General features: G+C 42.6%; 1 protein-coding gene across 6 annotated transcripts in view; it reads left to right on the forward strand.

Moving 5' to 3' along the window:
- The window catches only part of RPN2 (ribophorin II), a 37,400-nt gene extending 16,970 nt beyond the window's left edge, over positions 1 to 20,430 (forward strand). For 2 of the 6 annotated variants that reach the window (XM_085846955.1, XM_085846954.1), the window contains exons 5-18: positions 889 to 964; positions 1,084 to 1,218; positions 1,517 to 1,693; positions 1,817 to 1,935; positions 2,178 to 2,283; positions 2,730 to 2,821; positions 3,742 to 3,856; positions 3,966 to 4,160; positions 6,266 to 6,352; positions 7,498 to 7,593; positions 14,135 to 14,210; positions 14,454 to 14,583; positions 18,332 to 18,397; positions 20,156 to 20,430. In XM_085846955.1, the coding sequence (XP_085703081.1) occupies positions 889 to 964; positions 1,084 to 1,218; positions 1,517 to 1,693; positions 1,817 to 1,935; positions 2,178 to 2,283; positions 2,730 to 2,821; positions 3,742 to 3,856; positions 3,966 to 4,160; positions 6,266 to 6,352; positions 7,498 to 7,593; positions 14,135 to 14,210; positions 14,454 to 14,583; positions 18,332 to 18,397; positions 20,156 to 20,171 (1,486 nt within the window). In that variant the 3' untranslated portion in view covers positions 20,172 to 20,430. Of the gene's footprint in view, positions 1 to 888; positions 965 to 1,083; positions 1,219 to 1,516; positions 1,694 to 1,816; positions 1,936 to 2,177; positions 2,284 to 2,729; positions 2,822 to 3,741; positions 3,857 to 3,965; positions 4,161 to 6,265; positions 6,353 to 7,497; positions 7,594 to 14,134; positions 14,211 to 14,453; positions 14,584 to 18,331; positions 18,409 to 20,155 lie in introns of all 6 variants that reach the window. The other 4 variants (XM_085846950.1, XM_085846951.1, XM_085846953.1 and 1 more) reach the window with 4 other exon arrangements.
- The last annotated feature ends 575 nt before the right edge of the window (positions 20,431 to 21,005 follow it).

A 21,005-nucleotide genomic window follows, 5' to 3' on the forward strand; every position in this document is an offset into this window, starting at 1 on the left:
ACTCTTCACTGTTTTATTTTTGTGTTTGTGTTGTATTGTCTTGTGTTGCTAACACAGACCACCAGTTTTGTCCTGGAATTCGTGATTACGTTATGATTTGCCGCCTCCCCTTCCCCACCACCACTTGGTTCCCTCTCAATTTGCAAAACCCTGTACAATATGGTGTCTCTACTTTCCTTGCCATCACACCTTCTCCCAACCCTCGTGTTTGTATCGCTCGGAGCATCCAGCGCTGATAGGTTGTGATGCATCATCTTCATAAAAGCGTGGCTTACACCTTGGTTGCAGAATTGGCTTGAGGCAATGTGAAAATGGTTTGCTATTGCTCCTGGATTAAATGTATTTTTGTGGAGGCCGTGTTCCTCTCTTGTTAATTTATTTTGGTCTCAATCACAAACTTAATTTTTTTGTTGTTTTGGTTTTTTTTTTTTTTTTTACTTTTAGAATGTAACTGTAGCTTTGCAGTTAACCTGGGGTCCTAATTGTGTTCTTCATTAAAGATAACCTTTTGCAGTGTGGTTTGGGGCACTTAATGATAATCTCAACTGTTTACTTGGCACTTTGCTCTTCCAGTCTCTATCGAGTGCAGCCTGTGGCTGCTGATTGCATCATTGGTTGGGACGTGGCTATCCCGCTGATGCAGTGTCCCCCTTACCAGTACACTGGTGCTCATTTTGCCGATCTAGGAAGGATGACAGGCTGAGTCAACCTCCTGGTGTATTTTAATTCAGCGGCCAATGGGGATTGAACTCAGGACCCTAGGATCCTAAGCCACCACCCTAGCCACTAAGCCAACATCAGGCTTGCTCTTCCAGTAATGTGTGCCCTTTCTTTGATATGGAACTTAATTTTTTTTTTTTTAACCTTTTTGCCTTCCCAACTTTTCAGGACAACGGAAGCTCTTTTTGCAGCCTGTTTTCTTTCTCAACAAGCAGACTTAGCTCGCATTGCACAGGAAGTGGAGGTGAGAAACAACGGGGTTCCATGTGCAAACAATCCCCGTGACTCGCTTTCTTCCTGGTCATTTTCAGTGAAATCCCATCCTTCTTTCTCGTTTTCTTCTCCCCGTCCACATTTCGAAAGGACCTGGTCGCACGTGCCGATGACCACGGCAAGGTTTATCTCCAGTTTGAGGAGGGCGTTGAAGCCACGGCTTTGTTCATAGCTGCGGCGTATGAGTTGGCCAATCATATCGGAGCAGATCCACCAATTAAGCAGGTAATCTCGGTTATGCTTGATGAGGGTTTGTGGATGCGATCGTAGAGAGGGAGAATTTGCTGGTATTTGGCTTTTTTGATCAGCGGTTCGTGCTCTTGTGATAGTAAAGTGGAGACAGATCGTCTTCTTGTGTTTTCCCACCGAAGATTCCGATACTGTACTGTCATTGTTGGTTTATTTGGTGATTATGTTTTAAATAATTGGATGAGTCATTTTAATTTGTCCACCTTTGTCAAATCACTTGCCTTTATGTCTTGCTTCTATTTCTGTCTTTGACCATCTTGTTCTTCATTGACAGGATCAACTGCTGCAATTTGCAAATGCTATTCTGGTTCGCAAGAGCCATTCATCGCTCTCTGAGGCCTCTGCTGTGGCCCGTGCGGCAGGAGCGCTCTCAAATAACCGCTTCCATGTACCTGTGGTTGTGCGCTCAGACGGCTCGGCAGCTATGTCCCGTGTTCGACCGAGCCTCCGTGTACGTACCGCTTTTCTTCCTGTTTCTCATATATTTCCGTCATTGCTCCTGTTTAGCAAAGAGGACTATTTTGACGTTGGTTATTCCTCCTCCCCTTACATGATACCCTTTTGTTTCCACCAGCTGCGAGTGACAGATGTTTTGTCACGACCATTGCCCAAAGCAGAACTCATCCTCGAGAGGGCTCGGGAGGCCGTGAGCAGGAAAACTGTGCTCAGCCAGGTGGCCTTCAGCGCTTCAGGGTAATAATGCCGTTGGGTTATCTCAAGCTGCACAGTGATCGATACACCAGCACTATGATGGATGTGTAGAGCTCTTGGGCTCATTATTTATCATACATCCCATTGCACAAGTCACACTTTCTGTACGCATTTTATATAAACCATAATCAAAGTTTATCAGGATTGATTACCTGCATATGTACATTATCTTACCTGTACTTTACCCACCCTCACCCTCTGCCCCAACACCACAAAATCCCCAGGGACATGCATGAGTTTGATTTCCTGCAGGCCAACCCCCAGAGAGGTTACTTTGACCTTAGCCTTGTGGTTGAGGGAGATGGAAGTTTTATAGGGAAGGAAGTTGAGGTATGTTTGTTGCTTTGACTGGTCTCTGTTTACTTGGTTCCGCTTTAATCTGATCCACTTGTTTTGCAATAACCAGAGACGAGGTGCACCCTTCATGTGATGACCACACTTGTGTGAGCACATATTGACATACCCAGCCATTGCAACCATAAAGATTGATGTGAGGTTCTGACAAAAGCACAATGTAATACTAATGGCTGATGAACACCTGCAATGATTTGAAGCTGATTGATGGCAAGTCATGGTGAAAACCCAAACTAGATTTCTCACCATCAACACCACTTTAAAAGAAGAAAGAAGGGGAGAAGGTGCAAGAGGATATAATAGGGTGCTTTGTTGTTTGTTGTTGTTGGGTTTTTTTGGGGGGGGGGGTTCACTTTTTTTTTGTCTCTATTTAAGCTTGCCAGATTAACACATAACATCCTCCCTGGCTCTCTGCTTTGCAGATGAGAGTAAAGTTCGCAACAGATGTGGTGGTCTCCAACATGGAGGTCTCAACTGTGGACAAGGACCAGAGCATGGCTGCCAAAATCACCCAGTATGTCTGGGGTGGAAGGATAAGGGGTTAAGGAGTGAGGGAAAATGGAGGAGGGGTGGTGTGGTATGGAGAGATGCCTTTGGTTCGTTATACGATGTGTAATGTATAGTTAAGTGTAAGCTCACACCCTAAGTTGGATCTTTCCACACTATCCAAGTTGTCCTGCCAATCAGCCACACCTCCTACACATGCAATATCTTTATTTGGTAGAGTTTGTGAATCAAAATAATGAGATGTTTCCCATGAAAAGTTTACCAGTGTCAACAAAAGTTCCAAACTGGGCGAACAAACCACAGCCTGTGGCTGTATTCATGAAGCCATTAACACGATTAGCCAAGCAGCAGGATGTAAAGGGCACTTGAACAGGCCGTTGCCTGGTTTATTGCTGGATAATTTAAGCATTGTTCATATTCATTGTTTTGATTGGTGCGAGTGGTTGTGGGATACATGCTTCTCTGTGATTTAAATCAGGAGTGGGTGTGTTCTGCTTTCTATGGTCAGTGTGATCTTTGCATTAATGGTGACGTATAGCCTTATGTTCTTTACTCCAGTCTGAAACTTAGGCTGGCAGGATGTCAAAAGAGGTATGCACACTCACCTCGGATGGACATTAAGCTGATGTTCCATCTGCCGGCATTAGTTGGTGGGTGTTAAAGATCCTGCAGTGTCCTTCGCAAGGAGTAGGCGAGCTATTGCCTGTATCATGGTCAAATTCTAAATTCCTGCACTAACCTTCGTCAAATGTCAGGCCTGGCCAGCCGGTTTGTGAAAGACTTGGGCCAAGCTTCTTTGTGGAAGCTTCTTTGCTTCTTTATAGGAATCATTGTGGCTGTTCCAGAAGACGACGACTAGTATGAAACTGTCTTATTTTAACAGGTGAGATGAAAGCTACTCTTAACTTATTCTCTTTGTTTCTACAGGGTGCCGTATCCTTCCAAGGCTTCCAGCACATTCATGGCAGATGGGCACCAAAAGCTAGCCCTCTCTTTTAAGATAATAGATAAACACTCAGGCGACATTTTGACTCCACAGCAGGTGCTACTCTTGCGCAATGTGATAAGCACCTTTGCATCAAAGCAGAAAATACTCACCTCATTAAATTCCACAATAATATGCCTCTCTCTTCTCCTCCAATCCAATCCAGGCCTTTATCAGGATTCAGAGTCAGCGCAGTGGCCAAGAGGTAATATTTGTGGCTGAGCCTGACCCTCAGCTTCTCTACCGCTTTGAGTTGGACCCCCAGGAACGTCGGGCACAGTTTGGCGCCGCGTCCGGAACCTACTCGGTGTTCCTCGTTGTCGGCGATGCCACAATTGATAACCCACTCCACTGGCATTTGGTGGGTTAGCACAGAAAGGCACAGCATATCCCACTTATATGATGATGCTTCAAATCTGACCTGGACATTTGTTTTATTATATTCTTCGATAAGTTTGTATGTTTTTTTTCCTCTACCACCAAAGGTGGAAGGTTGTTATCTTTATACCCCTGTCTGTTTGTTTGTCTGTCTGTGTGCAGGATATCTCAAAAAGTTGTGGACCGGTTGGATGTGTGACAAGGACGAACTGATTAAATTTTGGTGAAGATCCGGATCCAGATCCGACTACTAGAATTTTTAAAGTGATTCTTCACCATTGAGAGATAGGGCCAAAAACGATATATAGCACGATATCCCAAAAATGTATTGCGCCCGATATGTTCTCGTGGATCAGGCATTGCATATCGGAGGTATGCACTCTACCGAGTGCCCTTCTAGTTACAAAAGTGATACTTTTATTACATTTCAAAGTAAATAGCTTTGGATACACATGCCTTAAGGAGAGGAAGCTCATTTTTGCCATTGGTGTACAACTGCTTTGCTTGTAACCTAGCCAATGCAGGACATGATTCATAACGTCGATGTTCATCAACGGATGTCCTCAACAGGCATTCACCTTGCTCTATAGAAGATTATCTATACATTTGAAAATGGCCTCAACATTTTCTTTGACCAGAAATTTCAAGACTTGTTCACTGAGAAGCACAAATTCCCTCAAGAGACAAACCTCTATTTTACAAACAAAAGTCCACGTCCTGTTTGAACCACCCTCGTCCAGGTCGTTCGTATAATGTAGTCACTCTAACTTGTAAAATTTTTTGAATACATTGTCGTATTTTGATGCCTGTGTGTTAATGAAGTAATGTTTGAGATTACACTTCCAATTTTAAGTTTTAGAATGTAATTTTGATTAAAGTAAAGGTTATGCATTGAGCATCTTTTGCTGGAATGGGTGGGTTTGATAGTTGGTAGTGTGCTTAACTGAAAACTACGAGGTTCTGCAGCTTGGAGGACATGGAGCTGCGGTGGGGGTGAGTTTTTAGGGGCTTAAATATATGTAGTTTTAATAGAAATAGAGGTACATACCTGTATTTGTAATGAGCAGGTGTATGGCCGACCTTGGAGTGAGTTTCCTTCGCCTTTTCGGAGTTTAATCCGAAACAATTGTCTGTTTTACAAAACCTTGGATCATGGACAATTGAGGTGATTGAGGTCACTAACAAACAAACAGGAAAAGAGGAGAGAGAGGAGGAAACAGAAACCTTGCCATTAAGCTGGTTATTGTGGGTATAAAACATCATGGGTAGGGATGGGGGATGGTGGTGCACCTCCAAGTTGAAGCTATGGAAGGAAAAGTGCGATTGAACATTCTCCAGAAGGCAGTTCCACAAATGGCAGAAGATAATTAGAAAACTGTGTTCTTCATGAAGATTCGGCTCCATGAACAAATTCAAAATTCCTGCCATAACCAGCAGGAGGCACAGCCACACCCTCAGCCAATGATGCTACCCCGCAGACTTGTACTGCATACGAACAAAGAAGAAGAATTAGAAAAGGGTTGAGATTTGTGGAAATCCTTGGTTTTGGGACTATGACCAGGAGTGGGTTATTGAAAAAACACATATGGAGTGGAGTGGGGCAGATGGCCTTTGATGTTGAGAAAGCAAGTTTCTTGAATGTGACTGTCTCGCCACAAGATTCTGTGTACCAAGGCCAAAAGGATGGCTTGGATGGCCACAAACAGGATCACAGATAAACCTGCACATGGCAGAGCAAGCTTTTTCCAATTAGTGGATTCTGACTTGTGTAAAATAGAAATACTGTAATTTCATTTAATTTTACTTCTTCCCTGACAATGTGCCATTTGCACTTGGAGCCTTATGGGCTTGCAGGCCTTTCCAATTTAAAACAGCTAATCTCCACCTGTACGTCCTCAGACGTCTTGTCATCGTTATGGCCTCCACCATACAAGCGTTAAAATGAAACATTTTTCTTTCTTGTTTTCAGGAATACATTTTATATCAATATGTGCGACTTGATTTGGAAAATTAATTTGAGCAAACCCATCTGCAACATGGTGTCCTCTTAGCTGGCCATCCTCCATCCATTCCCTTGATCCATTCCAGGGAGACGTGCTGTTGAAGTTTTCTGAGGAAGACGGTCCACCTATTGCCAAGACCGAGAAACTGTTCACCTCAAAACCAGAAATCGAGGTAAGTTAGGATGCGATTATATTGACGGCAATCAAAATATTCCTTTTGGAGCTCTCCCGAAACGGGAAGCACGGCTAGCTGGTACTGGCATCGCACTCCAAATTGAAAAATTCTGAACGTCTCTGGCTCCTGATATGCCAGCCTTGTGCCATGTCTATTTTGAATATGAAATTCATTTTAAAACATTTTCTGTGTTGGCTGTTCAAAGTCGTGCTGTGATGGATTGTTGCAGCTTATGTTCGGCATTTATTGTTCGAAGAACCTCATAATTTGTGCTTTTGATTGGGTGGAATCATCCGTAGCTTGGGCGAGCAGATGACTCATCTTGAGGTTTCTAATATATATATACATATATATATATATATACATATATATATATATATATATATATATATATATATATATATATATATATATATATATATATATATATATATATAATTTTGGAGATCACATCCATTGCTTACGCCATAAAATATTGAAATCGAGCATTGGGTTTTGGGAAGTTTTACTTTCATTTGTGGATCTATTGGTTCCATATTATTATCCACATGCTTTTTGAAAAAAACAACGTGGTGGGGGTGGGGGTGGGAGGTATTGTAATCGAGTCTTGTCTGTCTGTCATGCCATCTCCTAAACGTTTGTGCAGAAATTCACCAAACTTGGTACTTATGATCGCCGTGTCGCAAGAAGGTGCGAGAATCGCCAGGGCCCTTGGGCCCTGAGGTGGAGTCAAAATGTGAAATAGTGAATAATGCAATTACTGGCACATTTTAAAACGTTTAAAATTCAACTTTCAAAATGCAATCAACATTGGGTGATGCATGAAATATGTAACAATTTTTTGGGATTTGACTCCTGGTTCATTCACCAGTGGGTGTGGGCTTAGGGTCACAGGTGTCAAGATAATGGGAAAAAATTCACTCGAAAATTGATAATGGGTCATTCCTGGTGGAACCTTTTGTCATCTTTCAACTTTGCTTTTGGTGGGAACCATGGGGATTTGCAATGATGCCATCGACTTCGCTGTAGTTTTATTTTGTTGAGCTGGATGTGTTCATCGAATGTATTTCTTCGTGTTGGCTCCTAACCCATTGCTTATGCTGTTTCCATGGACTTATTTTTCTCACTCCTTCCACTTGCAGCACATGTTCCGGCAGCCAGAGAAACGGCCTACTCGTGCTGTCTCCAATGCATTTACCTTCATGGTGCTCTGCCCACTGTTGCTGCTTTTTGTCCTGGTAAGCAAGTGAATGGTCATGGCTCACGGGGTATGTGGTGTGGATGCAGTGTGCAGCAAGCTGCTTAAGCCTGGCTATGTGCCACAGTTTGGACAGACCTCGAGGCATTTCCTTTGAAATTAACACGAATAATACTTTGAGATCATGTTTCTATGTTGTTTTTCAGTCTCGCCCAGAAGGCGATGCAGGGACGATTGCAACTCTCATGTCTCTGTCTGTCTGTCTGTCTGTATATTTTTGCTTTAAATGTGTTTTTTTTTTGTCCTGCAACTGCTTGTCCGATTAGGAGGGACTCCCCATGGAGAATATTTTATTGCTAACTCTGATATCCTCGGTGACATGGTATGGCAGCCATTTTGGATTCAAGGAAAACGGTTGACATTTTCTCTAAAACCGCTGAACGAGAAAAATGAAAATGGGATATACAGCATGATAACGATGACGTCACCAGTGAAGTGGTACTCCAGCCATAATTGGTTGAATTGAAATCTTTATCCAAAAAATCTGAAACTTCATATGTATGATCTATGACCTGATGTGAGTCGATAATTAAATTTATGACGCTCATAATCCATGCCAAGAAACTGTGACATAATAGGGTGCATGGCCGATATGAGTCTATGGGCCATGTTAGCAGTGGGCCATAATAGTAGCATGTTCAGTTAACGATGGTATATTTGTTCAGAATGAATGCGCAAGGCGAGACTATGCACTCCACGAGTGCGGTTTTCTTTATTAAAGCCTGATGAGCTCGTTACATATTTCACATGTTTGACAAAGACATTGGGATACATCAGTATATCTTCACGTGGATTGCTGGAGCAATACAAGTGCGTTTATTATTATTATTATTCTCAAACCGTCAATAGTTCCTGCTGGGAAGGCCAATCGAGAGCGTTTGTTTGCTTTAATGCGATTTCAGTCGAGTCACAATTTCAGTTTAGTAACAAATTGTTTCTGGAGGGGGAGGGGTGGTTTGGGGCTGCAATTTCAGTATAGTCCCATGACAGTATAGTCACGTGAGTCACGTGACATCTCATGTGATATCTGTGTGAGGACAACACGAACCTATTTTAGGCGTCACAGGTTAAGTAATGTGTTTTTTGGAGACGTTGTAAAGAACTTGAAACAAGAACTCTTTGCGTTGGAAAAGTTGACTATAAACTGTCATCCTGGTGTTCCATGTGTAGGACAATTCATCAATGTGTGTGTCATCCCTCAGATGGAAGTTAAAATGGTCGCACAATCTGCTAGCATTTAGTGGATATTAAAGAGCCCATTAGTCAGGGAGACTATGCAATCCCATGGGATTTTGATGATTAGAAGATCCCACCTATATGAATGTGTTAAATAGGTACCAAAGAACATGAAAAACCATGTTGGCATTTTTGAAAGTGTTGCAGAGGGCAGCCATCTTGGATTTCAAAATGGCCGCCATTTTATGTCTATATTTCCCCTGAATATGGATATGAATGTCGTAAAAAGCTGTTTTTTTGTTGTAAAATCTACATTTATCAAGACAAACAATTAGTGAAATACACATTTCTTGTGAACAGCTGAAATTCCGTTAAAATTTTCAGCCATATTGAGTTTCAAAATGGCCACCTTTATGGCTTATTCTTGAATATATGTATATATTATTATTTCAGTGACAGTGACGTGTTTAACATGCTTCCTCAGATCACCCCCATAAGAATGTTATATTGGTACCAAAGAACATGAAAAGCCATATTTACAGTTTTAGTGTTGCAGAGGGCAGCCATCTTTCATTTCAAAATGGACGTATTAAGGCCTATTGTTGCGATAAGGCCATGAATGTTCTATGAGGTTAGGCTAAGTTTAGTAGTTGAACATACACTTATCAAGTCAAGGAATGAATATATGAAAATTCAAAATGACCGCCAATATGACATCAATATTTCATCCTTTTGAGTCAGTGATACATTGTCCATACTACATGCTAGTTGTGTGGTTGGTTGCCAGAGTTCATTGCTTGCTCCAATCCTTGTGGAAGTTACAATAACTCATCTTCACTATCACTATCCTCCTCTTCATCATCTGGGAGAACTGTGTCTTCTGAGTTGTCACATGATTCTGAGTCCTCACTACAGCTACAAAGATATGTGCAATTCAATCCATTCCTTCTGCATTTGCAGCGATTACTTGAACATCGTGTCTTTGCACAGGAACATTTCACCAGATCAATTACTGCTTGCGGAGCAGGCGGCAAGGTTGTCATGACTGGTTTATATCGGCCATCTACCAAGTTCCAACCACATTCCAGCGGTTCTGGCAGGTCTGGATTTGCAATGATGTCATTATTCCAAATCATGGCCTGGTAGTGCGCTCTCAAGATGGCATTACACAGCGCAGCTTGGGTTGGAGGTAAACCTTCTGATTGAGCTTGCTTCTTCTTGAATAGCCACCACCTTACATCAGCTACATTCAACAGCTCTGTGTTAGGGAGATACAACTTGCAAACAAATGATTCAATTGCAGCAAACAAAGTGTTAGGTAGTTCATCTGTTGTTCCAAGCTGTACAAGAGCATTTACTATCTCATCAGTTGGATCAAGTTCCTGCAGTACTTTCCAGAATTTATTCTTTCCTATTCCAGCAAATTTTCCTGTGACATCTGCTCCTGATAGTGCATGAAATCCCGGTAGAGCTGCAGCTTTCCTTGGACCCAAGGCACTGAAGATGGGCTCAAGGGGTATCGCCCTATGTTTTTGACCAGCCCCTGTTACAAAAGAAGTATTTGGACATAAACTGGGGTATCGTCTGATGGCAAGTACAAGCACATCGGTGTCTGGTGAGTGGATGTCTAGAGAGGTAGCACCATTTACAGAAGCATCAATGGAATGCAGAATGAGTTTGGTATCTGCTTCTTCTTGACTACTTGAGAGGTCAACTACTGCTCTATGTGTAGCTCTTGCCTTATTCCACCAGGCAACCACAAGGGACTTGCCCATTGTTACATCATGTTGCAGTATCTTTTCAGCCAAATAGGCGGTTAATGCATCTTTTGTTGAGACATGTGCAAGCAACTGCTGCATGCTTAGTTTGCCAATTGATGTGGAATCAGTAATATGATACGCCACTGCCCTGTTACCACCCAAACCTCTCTCACGGGTTGAAGCTTTCAGAGATTCTCAAGTGTCATAACGGTCAAACACCAAATGTACCTCATCGTAGTCACCATACTTCTGCCAGTGGCGTCCAATGAAGTGGTTTGCGAGGTCATGACAGGTTTTGATGCATTCTGGTTTGTCTATCGAACCCTTTGATTTCAACTTTCATTTTCTGTTTTTTATGGAACAACTGTAATTTTTTTCGGGAATACTTTCCTTTATTTATGAAGTATCGTGTAATGTAATGACTTTTCTGACCTCAGCAGTTTTAATCGAAATATACGGCATTTTTAAACACCTTGTAGCTGGGCGACAAATGCCGCCTACCGTCCCTGAGTGCAAAATGAAGCGGCCGACAGATGCCGCCTACCGTCCCCAATGGGTTAAGTAACATGGGCATTTGTAGTTTAGATTGCATCTGTTTTGTGAAATTAGGTTTTTATCATTGTGTAAACTTACATTATCTATGTGCTATACATGTTCTCTATATTTATATTGTTGCGGATTCGCGCCCGCCGGCGTGCGAGCGGCCACGTAACTCGAATCGCGGCACGTCGCCCACCGGACGGACAATCCCGTCGTGACCCTCTCGGACTAACGCCGGGAACTAGTCACGGGTGGACCTTTCGGCCTCACCACGATCGTGCCAATCGGCCCCCCGCGTGGGATAGGGTTGCTCGCCAAATTCGACCTACCTAAGTACCCACACGGAGGGTAGCCCGGGCGATCGCACCTCGCCGCAGGTCGACTTCGGACACGGGCCACTTTAAGCGACCCGTTCCGTACTATCGGGATAACCGAGCGGTGTTATCGTCAACCTCGAGGGTTCGATTAATTATTGGGCGTATTTAGCCCATGACCAACCCTTTACGTGAAGTAAGATGGAGATTCAATAAAGGAAAAGACGAAGCGAAACGGGAAAAACAGTTCAACATAAAGCACATTTATTCCGCGGCAAACGGAAAGCACACATATACAATTATACACCAAAAGCAAATGTAAAAGTAGAAGAAGCACAACAATTCTGCACAAAAAGCAAATGCAACAATGCAGATCTACTACCGACTACCGAGCACACGGCAACACTTATACAGTTTTACTTCACAGACGGCACCGACAACACATATACTCAAAGCAAAAGAAAAAGGAAGGGGCCACCCTCAACGATGAGGGGGGCAGACGGGCCTGGGGCCGAGACCGCGTCGAGCCTACCCGTCTGGTGATGAGCCGCAAAATGGCGGTCGCGTCCCGACTCCGCGGGCCTCGCTGGTACTGCCTGGAATGGGGTGGGAACGGGGCCCCCTTCTCACACTATCTCAGCGCGGGAGGGGGGGAAACAGGAGGGGGTTGTTGATGCTCGGGGGAATGAGGATATCTCGCTGGCTTGGGTCCCGCGACGAGCGACTCCACCGCGACCTCGGTCGCGTTACCGGCCTCCCCTCTCCGCAGCTCCCCGACTCTGACACGAGCGCCCTCTCGACTGCCTTCGCCGCCGCCACAACTCTCCAACTCTCCCACTCTCCACTCTTCTCAACTCCGTCCAACTGCGATTCAGAAACTCTTTTTCTCTCCCGATTCAGAAACTCCCTCAACAACTCGATTCAGAAACTCCCTCAACAACTGCCTTTTCGGCGAGCGAACGCGGCCCTTTATAGCCCCCGGGGCTTCGCTCCTTCACCTTCGACCCTTCACCTCTGGCTGGCTCCCCATTGGACAGAGGAAAAGTGGGCGTGAATGATTCTTGATCCGATTTCTCGGAAAGGCTGGTGTTTTTGCACCCGCTGCTCGGTGCGCGCCCTGTACGAGTCCAGGATCGGTGTCCACAAGCGGCGCGGGAATGGCGGTGATGCGATGGTTGCGAGAGCGAGATGTGACGGTAAAGGTCATGGCTGTTGTTGTGAAGCGGCTGTTGAGACGTGGTTGGTGGTGGTTGTGGTGGTAGTAATGGCGGCTGGTCCAAAATAAAGATAGTAAAAGAAAAACAGCTATCTAAAAGGGTCGCAGCCCGAATGAATGACATTTATTCCCTCTAAACAACGGGTTTGGGCCTAACTACACATATACTTACAGAGATATCTCGCCTACGGGACCTGAATGGTGGTTTGCGAATTTCGTCAACCACAACAATTTATTCAACATAAACAGTGAAGTTATGTAAACTTACCATCAAGTAAGATGTTTGTTGGCTTGTTGAAATAACAATGGGCCAGTAAACGTCTGTCCAACAACATGTGGTGATTGTCAGATAAAGGCAGCCTGTACCCTCAATGTCGCCCTCTACAACACGTGTTCACTTACAGATACCCAGTTGCGCCACATTTCAGAACTTGGAAAAGGAAGTCCATTATGAAAAATATAGCCTGGGTAGTAATGTCCAGACCTATGTTTTTGTTGAAAACCTAGAAACATATGCCCTAAATACAATTAGCCATGAGTGATTTTTCGCAATATGTGAAATTGCAAGCCAATCACGGCAGCTATTTTAAATAGGGGGCATGCCAAATTGCAATAAATAAGTGTGTGTATTTTAATTGTTAACTAACATGAAACTCTATTCCTCTTGTATAACCTTTGGTCCTTACTGCGTATTTTTCCATACAAAAAATCCTGAGACAGTTAAAGCTCATATTTTAAATAAAATATCAAATTTGGCAACCATTTTGAAAAACAAAATGGCTGCCATTCATTTATGTACCACTGGCAAATCCAAGTGCGCCTCTTTACAACACATTAAGCATCAAAACAGGATAGAAACCACAAAAGTAAGCTTTGTATGATGTTCAAAAGTTCCGTTAAGGTAAAAAAATAAAGAAATTGAAATCCAAGATGGCCGCCATCTGCAACACTTCCAATTTTGCCAACATGGATTTTCTTACTCCTTGGGACCTAAATAGTCGACTTAGGTAGGTGGTATTTTCGAATCATTTAAATCCCACGGGTCTTTATATCACAACATAGTCCCCCTGACTACATGGTGTTCTTTGCAGAGACTAGGAGAGCTATCGCCGGCACACTAGCCAAATGTCAAATTCCCTTGCCATCCCGCACTTGACATGCGTGTCAAATATGTCATTAATTATCAGCAACATGAGTTTAGGCAGTCCTTCGTTTGCAGTTAAAATGGGAACAGGCTGATTATGATGATTAGGATGATATAGGCCAGCTGTCATTAACATTTGAGATGGTCATACTTTGTTAGTCAAAGTAAATGATAGGAAATTGTATTTGTTGTTTTATAAATGCTAAATCTGTTCATCGAATTTGTGATATTCATTACAGAATCTCTTCATTTCTTTGGAAGCCATTGTATCGAGTGTGCGAGCTTCCCTTCACAAATTTCATTTTGATAAAATGCATGAAGTGCAAAAAATGTTTTTTGCTTTTTCTCTGTCCAACCCCTTTGGCCCATAGTGGTTCAATCTCGGGGTCAACCTGCGGAACTTTACCTTTGCACCCAGCACGATACTTTTCCACCTGGGTCTCGGAAGTAAGTGGATTCTCCCAATTAATATCGGATCAGAGAAGAGCCTGAATCTGGATTGAAAAGGGAATGAAGAGTGAATTGGAGAAATGCTCGGCTGCTGTTTTCCATGGAATATATTCCATTCCCAACCCAGAAAGCATCCCGCACTCTTCAGCTTGTATTGTGTTGTGCAGCTGGACTTCATCTCCACGAGAGGCTCTCCACAAGACTGAAAAGAGGGATTTGTGTGTGTCTGTGTGTCTTCAGGCATGCTGGTACTACTTTACATGTTCTGGAGCCACTTAAACATGTTTGACATGCTCAAGTACCTGACGGCTGTGGGAGGATTCACCTTCCTCGCTGGGAATCGTATGCTCTCTCAAATGGCAGCAAAGAGGTGAGATGAGTGGATTGAAGGTGTTAGAGGCATGAATGACTGACTTGTCCCTCTTCTCATTGCACCACTTAGTCTGGAACTAACCTCCTTTTAAAACTTCTGGATATTTATTTACAAACCTTATTCAAGTGTTTCATGGGTATTTATTTTATTTTATTTTATTTCTTTATTTTGCTGTTTTAAGAGTATGAAGTTAACACTACCTTTTATAGGCAGAATTTTGTGTCCATCCCAAGTTGCTCTGAGAGCATGTATGACTGGTGCCACTTGAAAGCCAGACCATTTTGGCCATGCAGATTGTTATCTGCGCCACTGAAGGTGGATGGAGGTTCACCCCGTTTGTCTGTCTGTGAGGAGGATGTCTCAAAGAGTTGTGGACAGATTCAGTCAAAATTTAGTGAGCAGGTTGGGTGTGTGATGAGGACGAATTGATTAGTTATTGGTGAAGATCTGGATTCTGATTTGAATGTGAGGAGTTTTTAAGTGATTGTTCACCATTGAGAGACGGTGCCCAAAACGATATATAGCACGATTCTTCAAAACGTTTTGAACTGATTATGACCAAACTTGGAGGATGAGTTGCGTAGGTTACAAGAACAAACTGATTAAATTGTGTTTAAGGTCCGGATGCAGATGTGGCCTGTCAGTGGGATATAAACCATAAACGGTTCAGCCTGGCGGAGGTATGCACTCTACCGAGTACCGTTCTAGTTTGTTTTTGACAGCCTTCATTGGCCAGGGGTTGCGATCCTCTAATGCAAGATGCTCAAATGAGTGTGCAGAAATTTGTCATTTGTTAAGTTTTCTGGCAATGACTCGCCTCCTCTTCGTGAAAGACATGATAGGATATTTAATGTCCACCAACAACCAGGGCTGGAAGATCGATCCTCCGGCTAAACACCCTTCTAATGGACGATGCAGTTGATGATGAATCACCCTGTATACAAAACACTAGGATGACAATTTACAGCTGGGACAAGCCCTGGCAAGACACTTAAGAGGTCAGATTACCCCCAACTCTAAAGTTTGCTGGCGAGCCAGATTCCTTTTATTTTTATTTTATTCCTATCCAATGGTTAACTAACTGACCATTTATCATCAAGTGAGGAAGTAGTACCATTTTTATCGTATTTTGTATGACTTCACCAGGGTAGGAACTTTCAGGCCACTCTGTATGGAAAACATTAGAAATTTTACTCACCGGATCGGTAATTTGTCCACAGGGTAGCGCTTATCCGAGTTTTGAGCAACTCGGTGTAGAATGACAGCTTACAGCTGCATCAGAATTCAAACTTAGGCTATGTCGCTTCAAGGCAAGTATGCGTACCTCTCAGTCTAAGCCACCTTGCCAGCCCTCGTGCTTACTCTGCCACCATGTCCAAAGTACACTTTAGATCGGTCAATGTTGCTGGTCATTTTTTTTTAGATTCTTTCATCGATACATACTCGCATAGTTCCCTTTGCATTGAAAATTTCCCCAATAATAGGCCAGGAGCATTATTCAAAATTTAACAATTACCTTGGAGGGGAAAAAAAGAAGGTAGAAAGCTGAATTTTTCAGGAGAGCTCCAGGAAATTATATCCATGCCCCGGATTCCACATGTTCCAGTCCACCCTGTGGCATTTTCAAAATTCAACATGGATACCATCATATTGCATGGGAAAACGCCAAAATCATCACAACTGTTTAACCACAGGCCTTAGAACAATGATTTTGGTGTGTGAATCCATATTTTGGAGTATGCTGAACCCAATGCATGTATGTTAACAATGGGTGTAAATGTTGTATAGTAATGCTTTTTAAGTCATCTCGTTAGAGATGACCTAATAAAACCAGTCTCGATGTCCGTATGCACATACGTCCCCATTTTTTTCTTCCAATTTTCTTGATATTTGGTATGTGGGTAGATGCCGATGAGGGATGCACGACGGTATGACCTTTGACCCGATTGAAGGTCAAGGTCAAGGTCACTCCAAAGTTGCAAAATCGTCCATTTTCAAAATCTATCTCCTCCGCCGTTTATGATCCGATCTTCGAAATTCCTTCGGATTCTGATAATATGGAACAATATCTAAATTTGGCCTGGACGGTTTTTTGGAAATTCATCCTGGTTATCGAGTCACGTGTCTTCAAAGTTGGAAAAATCGTCGATGTGATACGGTCAAAAAAAAATTCGCCCGATCTTGATGAAACTTTGTGTCGGGAGGGGTCGATGAGTGATGCACGACGGTATGACGTTTGACACGATTGAAGGTCAAGGCCACTCCAAAGTTGCGATATCGTCCATTTTCAAAATCTATCTCCTCCGCCATTTGTGATTCGATCTTCAAAATTTCTTCGGATTCTGATAATATGGAACAATATCTAAATTTGGTCAGGCCGGTTTTTAAAATTCGTCCTGCTTATCGAGTCACGTGTCTTCAAAGTTGGAAAAATTGTCGGTGATACGGTCAAAAAAATTTCGCCCGATTTTGATGAAACTTGGTATGTTGGTAGGGGTCGATGAGTGATGCACGACGGTATGACTTTAGACCTGATTGAAGGTCAATGTCAAGGTCACCGATACTGTAAACTTGTGAAATCATCCATTGTCAAAATATCATCCGCCATTTATGACTCAGAAATGCGGTTTGATTTCTGAGGTCCGGTTTCTATCCTTTTGAAGACACATTGATCATAAATGTTCCAAATCAACCATTTTCAAAATCTCTCTTCGGATAACTCAGAAATGTCGTTTGATTTCTGAGGTTTTCTATCCTTTTTACTCCCGGGCTTTCGTCTGTACCTTGAACCAAAAGACAAGACGACATCGAAGCCATTCTAAGCTGATCAGAGATCCACGTCTACAGAGCTTCAGAGATGACCGTCACCCCCAACCGGGGGTAATTTTTTGTTTTCAAAGCTGATTATTGGCTTTGTTGGTGGACATTTTGGATTCCTGCAAATTAGCTGAACTCAGAATTAATATTTTATGGCTCCATTAGCAGAATAAGTCTCTAAAACATGGATGTATGCACCACCATCATTGCCCTAATGCCTCAGGTTGAGCAGTTATGATAATTCTGGTGTTGCTTATCGCAATTTGTGATGGCGGCCATCTTGAATTCTGAAAATGCTATGTGGTTAAACATGCGGAACTTTAGACGATGGTCATGAATATGATTTTCTGGGACTCTCCTGAAAATTTCAGCTTTCTACTTTTTTTTCCCTATGTTGAAGTTAATGCTCCTGTACTCTAACCATCAATTGCTACAACAGATGTGAACAATCATTGGGATTGTTTTGATCATGGCATTGGAGGAATTTATTTATTTTTAACAACATGTTCATTGCTTTAGCCATTTTCTGAAAATGTGGGCGTAACATTTCATTAGCTTTCTCTTGTGCTGTGATAATACCGTAAGATAGTGCCTCGATGTATAACTAATGCCATGTGGGTGGAGAGGGAGGACCAGTTTTCTGTGTTTTGGAATCTTTAATTTTTGGGGAGTGCTGGGGTGATGGGGGTGGGGGAGGGATGGTGAGATTTCGAATGTGTGAGTGGTTGAATGGCCAAATTATCCTGTAAGCAGTATCTATTAAGGAGCTTATTCCGGACACATTGCGGGCACTAGTTGCTGCTGGGAGAAACTCCTTTGACATTTTTCTTTTTTATCCTTGCCATGTGCTCTCTCTTTTCCCACCCCACATCATCTTTGCTCTCTGCCTTTCATTGCCCTTGCTGCACCCTGGCCATCCCGCCACCAGGATTAGCTCTGAGCACAGTGGTTGGCCACCTAAACATAAGGCTGCATTGACCGGAGGGAAGCCCAAGTGAGCACCAGGTGTGCGCCCGTGTCTAAATGCTCCTTTGCACCTTTGCTCAGCTTTTTTGGCATGCATCACATGAAAGGTTGAGTGGGAGGGATGGATGGAGGATATGGGGAGCGGTGAGGTCACAATCTCTCTTACGATGACACAATACTTCACAAAATGCTTTACCTTCGCACAGTTTGATTCATTGGATTTGCCAATGGAGATAAACACATTATTGTAACCAAATACTAAGCTAGTCATTTCAGGAAATGTAATACAGTATTTGTGATTCATCAATCCCCTATTAGTTTTACTAAATTGGTTCCCTTTTATATATGTATATATTTATATAGATGATATTTTGCCGCATAAACTTAGCGCCTTGCGGTCTTGCAAGTGCAAGAAAGACACATGTAAGAGAGATTTCACAAAGGAAATAACATAAAACATAGGCTCATGGGGATTACGCCTATTTAGATGCAGACATGATGGTGGGTTTGACGTCGATATATTACATGAGTGACGCATATCTAATATGACATTTAATTACTTTTATGCTTATTTTAAACACTCAATAAGGAAATAACGACGCTATATTAAGCATTTATTAATACCTAGGGGTCATTTCCACAACAATATGTAGCATCCCTGGAAATAGAATTTGTGCTGCAATTCTACAAACGTATAGGAACTTATAATGAGTTCCCTTAACAGGAACTTCAACATTGGTTCCCGAAAAGGTGGGGGAGGCAGTGTTACGGTTGTGGGGTAGATGGAAGGATTTAATAGAGAATTTAGCATTGTGTAGAGTTGCTTGGTCCGTGGACGAAGGATATGTATGTATATTTGCCTCGTAACTTCACTTCAAAATTCCTGAGTGACTACTGTATGATGTGCTTGAGTAGTGTTTCTTGCTGAGATTAGCGAGATGTCGTTGCATTGAAAAGATGCATTTGAAGCAGATATCATGATCATTTGGAAGATTTTCGAACACCATCTTCTTAGATGTTGCTAAGCCAGGCCTCGATGTGCAGGGGAATTCGTTATCCAGTGTTTTGAATTATTGCAGCATGATTCTTGATTGCGGTGCATCCCTTTGAATATGCATAGATAAGGCTAGTACATGGTTTCCCCCCACCACCACCACCCCCCTTTATTAAAGCCCAACATTACAAGTAACCTTTTGCCTCTTCTGTCAAAAATAATTGACCAAATATATTCCCCCCCACCCCCAAATTTTAAGAGCACTTCATTGTCTTTATTTATTTATTTATGTTTGGGGGTTCTTGAGAAGACGCTTGAAATGGCATGGTTTTACCCTAACTTGCTTCCACAGAGGGATCAATTGTACTGTCGCTTTCACATTGATGTCTTCAAGGCAATGCCTCATCTCTGAATTTTTGTTGCCATTTATTTATTTTTGTTTTTGTCCAAACAGTTCCCTGTTTGTATGGATATTATTTTGCTTTTCACATTTTTACTAATGCAAGCCTAATTTAACATCTGCACTGCATGCGGCGGCAAGATAATGTTGCAACATTGCCGTGCATCGCACTTGCTTCGCTGGAGCTGCGAAATATTAGCTGCAACAATACATGTATTTGATAGCTCCTTGCAACCCCCACTTCCCCCATGGCTTTCAGTTCTTGGATGTGACTGCTTGTTTCAGAGACCTGGCTCCTATTCCTGATGCACACGAGTAAATCTGTTTATTTATTTAGCATGTGTACTCTCTGCATGAATATCTTCCAATTTGACTGCCGTTCGTCTTTGCAGAATGAAGAGTCATTGATCCAGTTTGTTGAGGATGAGAATGAGGGCAAGTTTGGTTGTTTTGGGAAGTTGGAGTTCAGGACTGAAGGGCAGGGATTGGGCCACATGTGAATGGGTTGAAGTTTAATTGAAGATGGTGCCTTGCTGCTTCTGAGATTGTGACTAACGAGGTGGAGGGTTTTGCAAAATAGAGACCAAATCGTGGAAAAGCCGGGTGATTTTTCTTTTTCTTTCTTTTCTTCTATTCTGAAGAAAATAAAAATTCCTGGCTGACCTTGTATGAATTTTTGATTCCATTTAAATATTTTTTTGTGTCGTTGTGGATAAAGTTTAGCAACTTTGTGACCCTGCAAGTAATGTGACTTGTACAATTTGCTGCTTAAAAAAGTTGAATTACAAAAGTAAAGACTTGTAAAGGCAAAGTTCTCATTTTCTTTCCATCTCCTTCAAAATTTGGTTGGAATACTATTTAGCTGGCGCTACCATTTCAGTGCCCATCCTAAGTTGTCCTGAGGGCTGTAAGTATCGCCCACAAAACGGACTGGAATCGGATGTATACTCGACCAGGTCCACTCCCATGACCCCTTCCTGAAGGTCAATAATGAGCCAGCTGTGTTTCTACTGATGATCCGATTAGCGATGGTTCCTGAAACGAGTTCTTTGTTTCCAGAAGCTAAAAATCCAAATCCATAGAACTATGGAGGAAATCAACAGGACGTTGATCGAGGGAGATACGCCAACCGCCGTGGGAAGCAAGCAAAAGCTGACTTCCCAGGTATTATCAATTTGTCGAGCAAAAGAATGACACTTTCACCAGTAAGACGACGACTTCATTCCAAATCCATACTGTTGC

Source organism: Eptatretus burgeri, chromosome 11, assembly GCF_056783735.1.
Source record: "Eptatretus burgeri isolate ZD-2024b chromosome 11, Ebu_testis_v1, whole genome shotgun sequence".
Classification (NCBI taxonomy): Eukaryota; Metazoa; Chordata; class Myxini; order Myxiniformes; family Myxinidae; genus Eptatretus; species Eptatretus burgeri.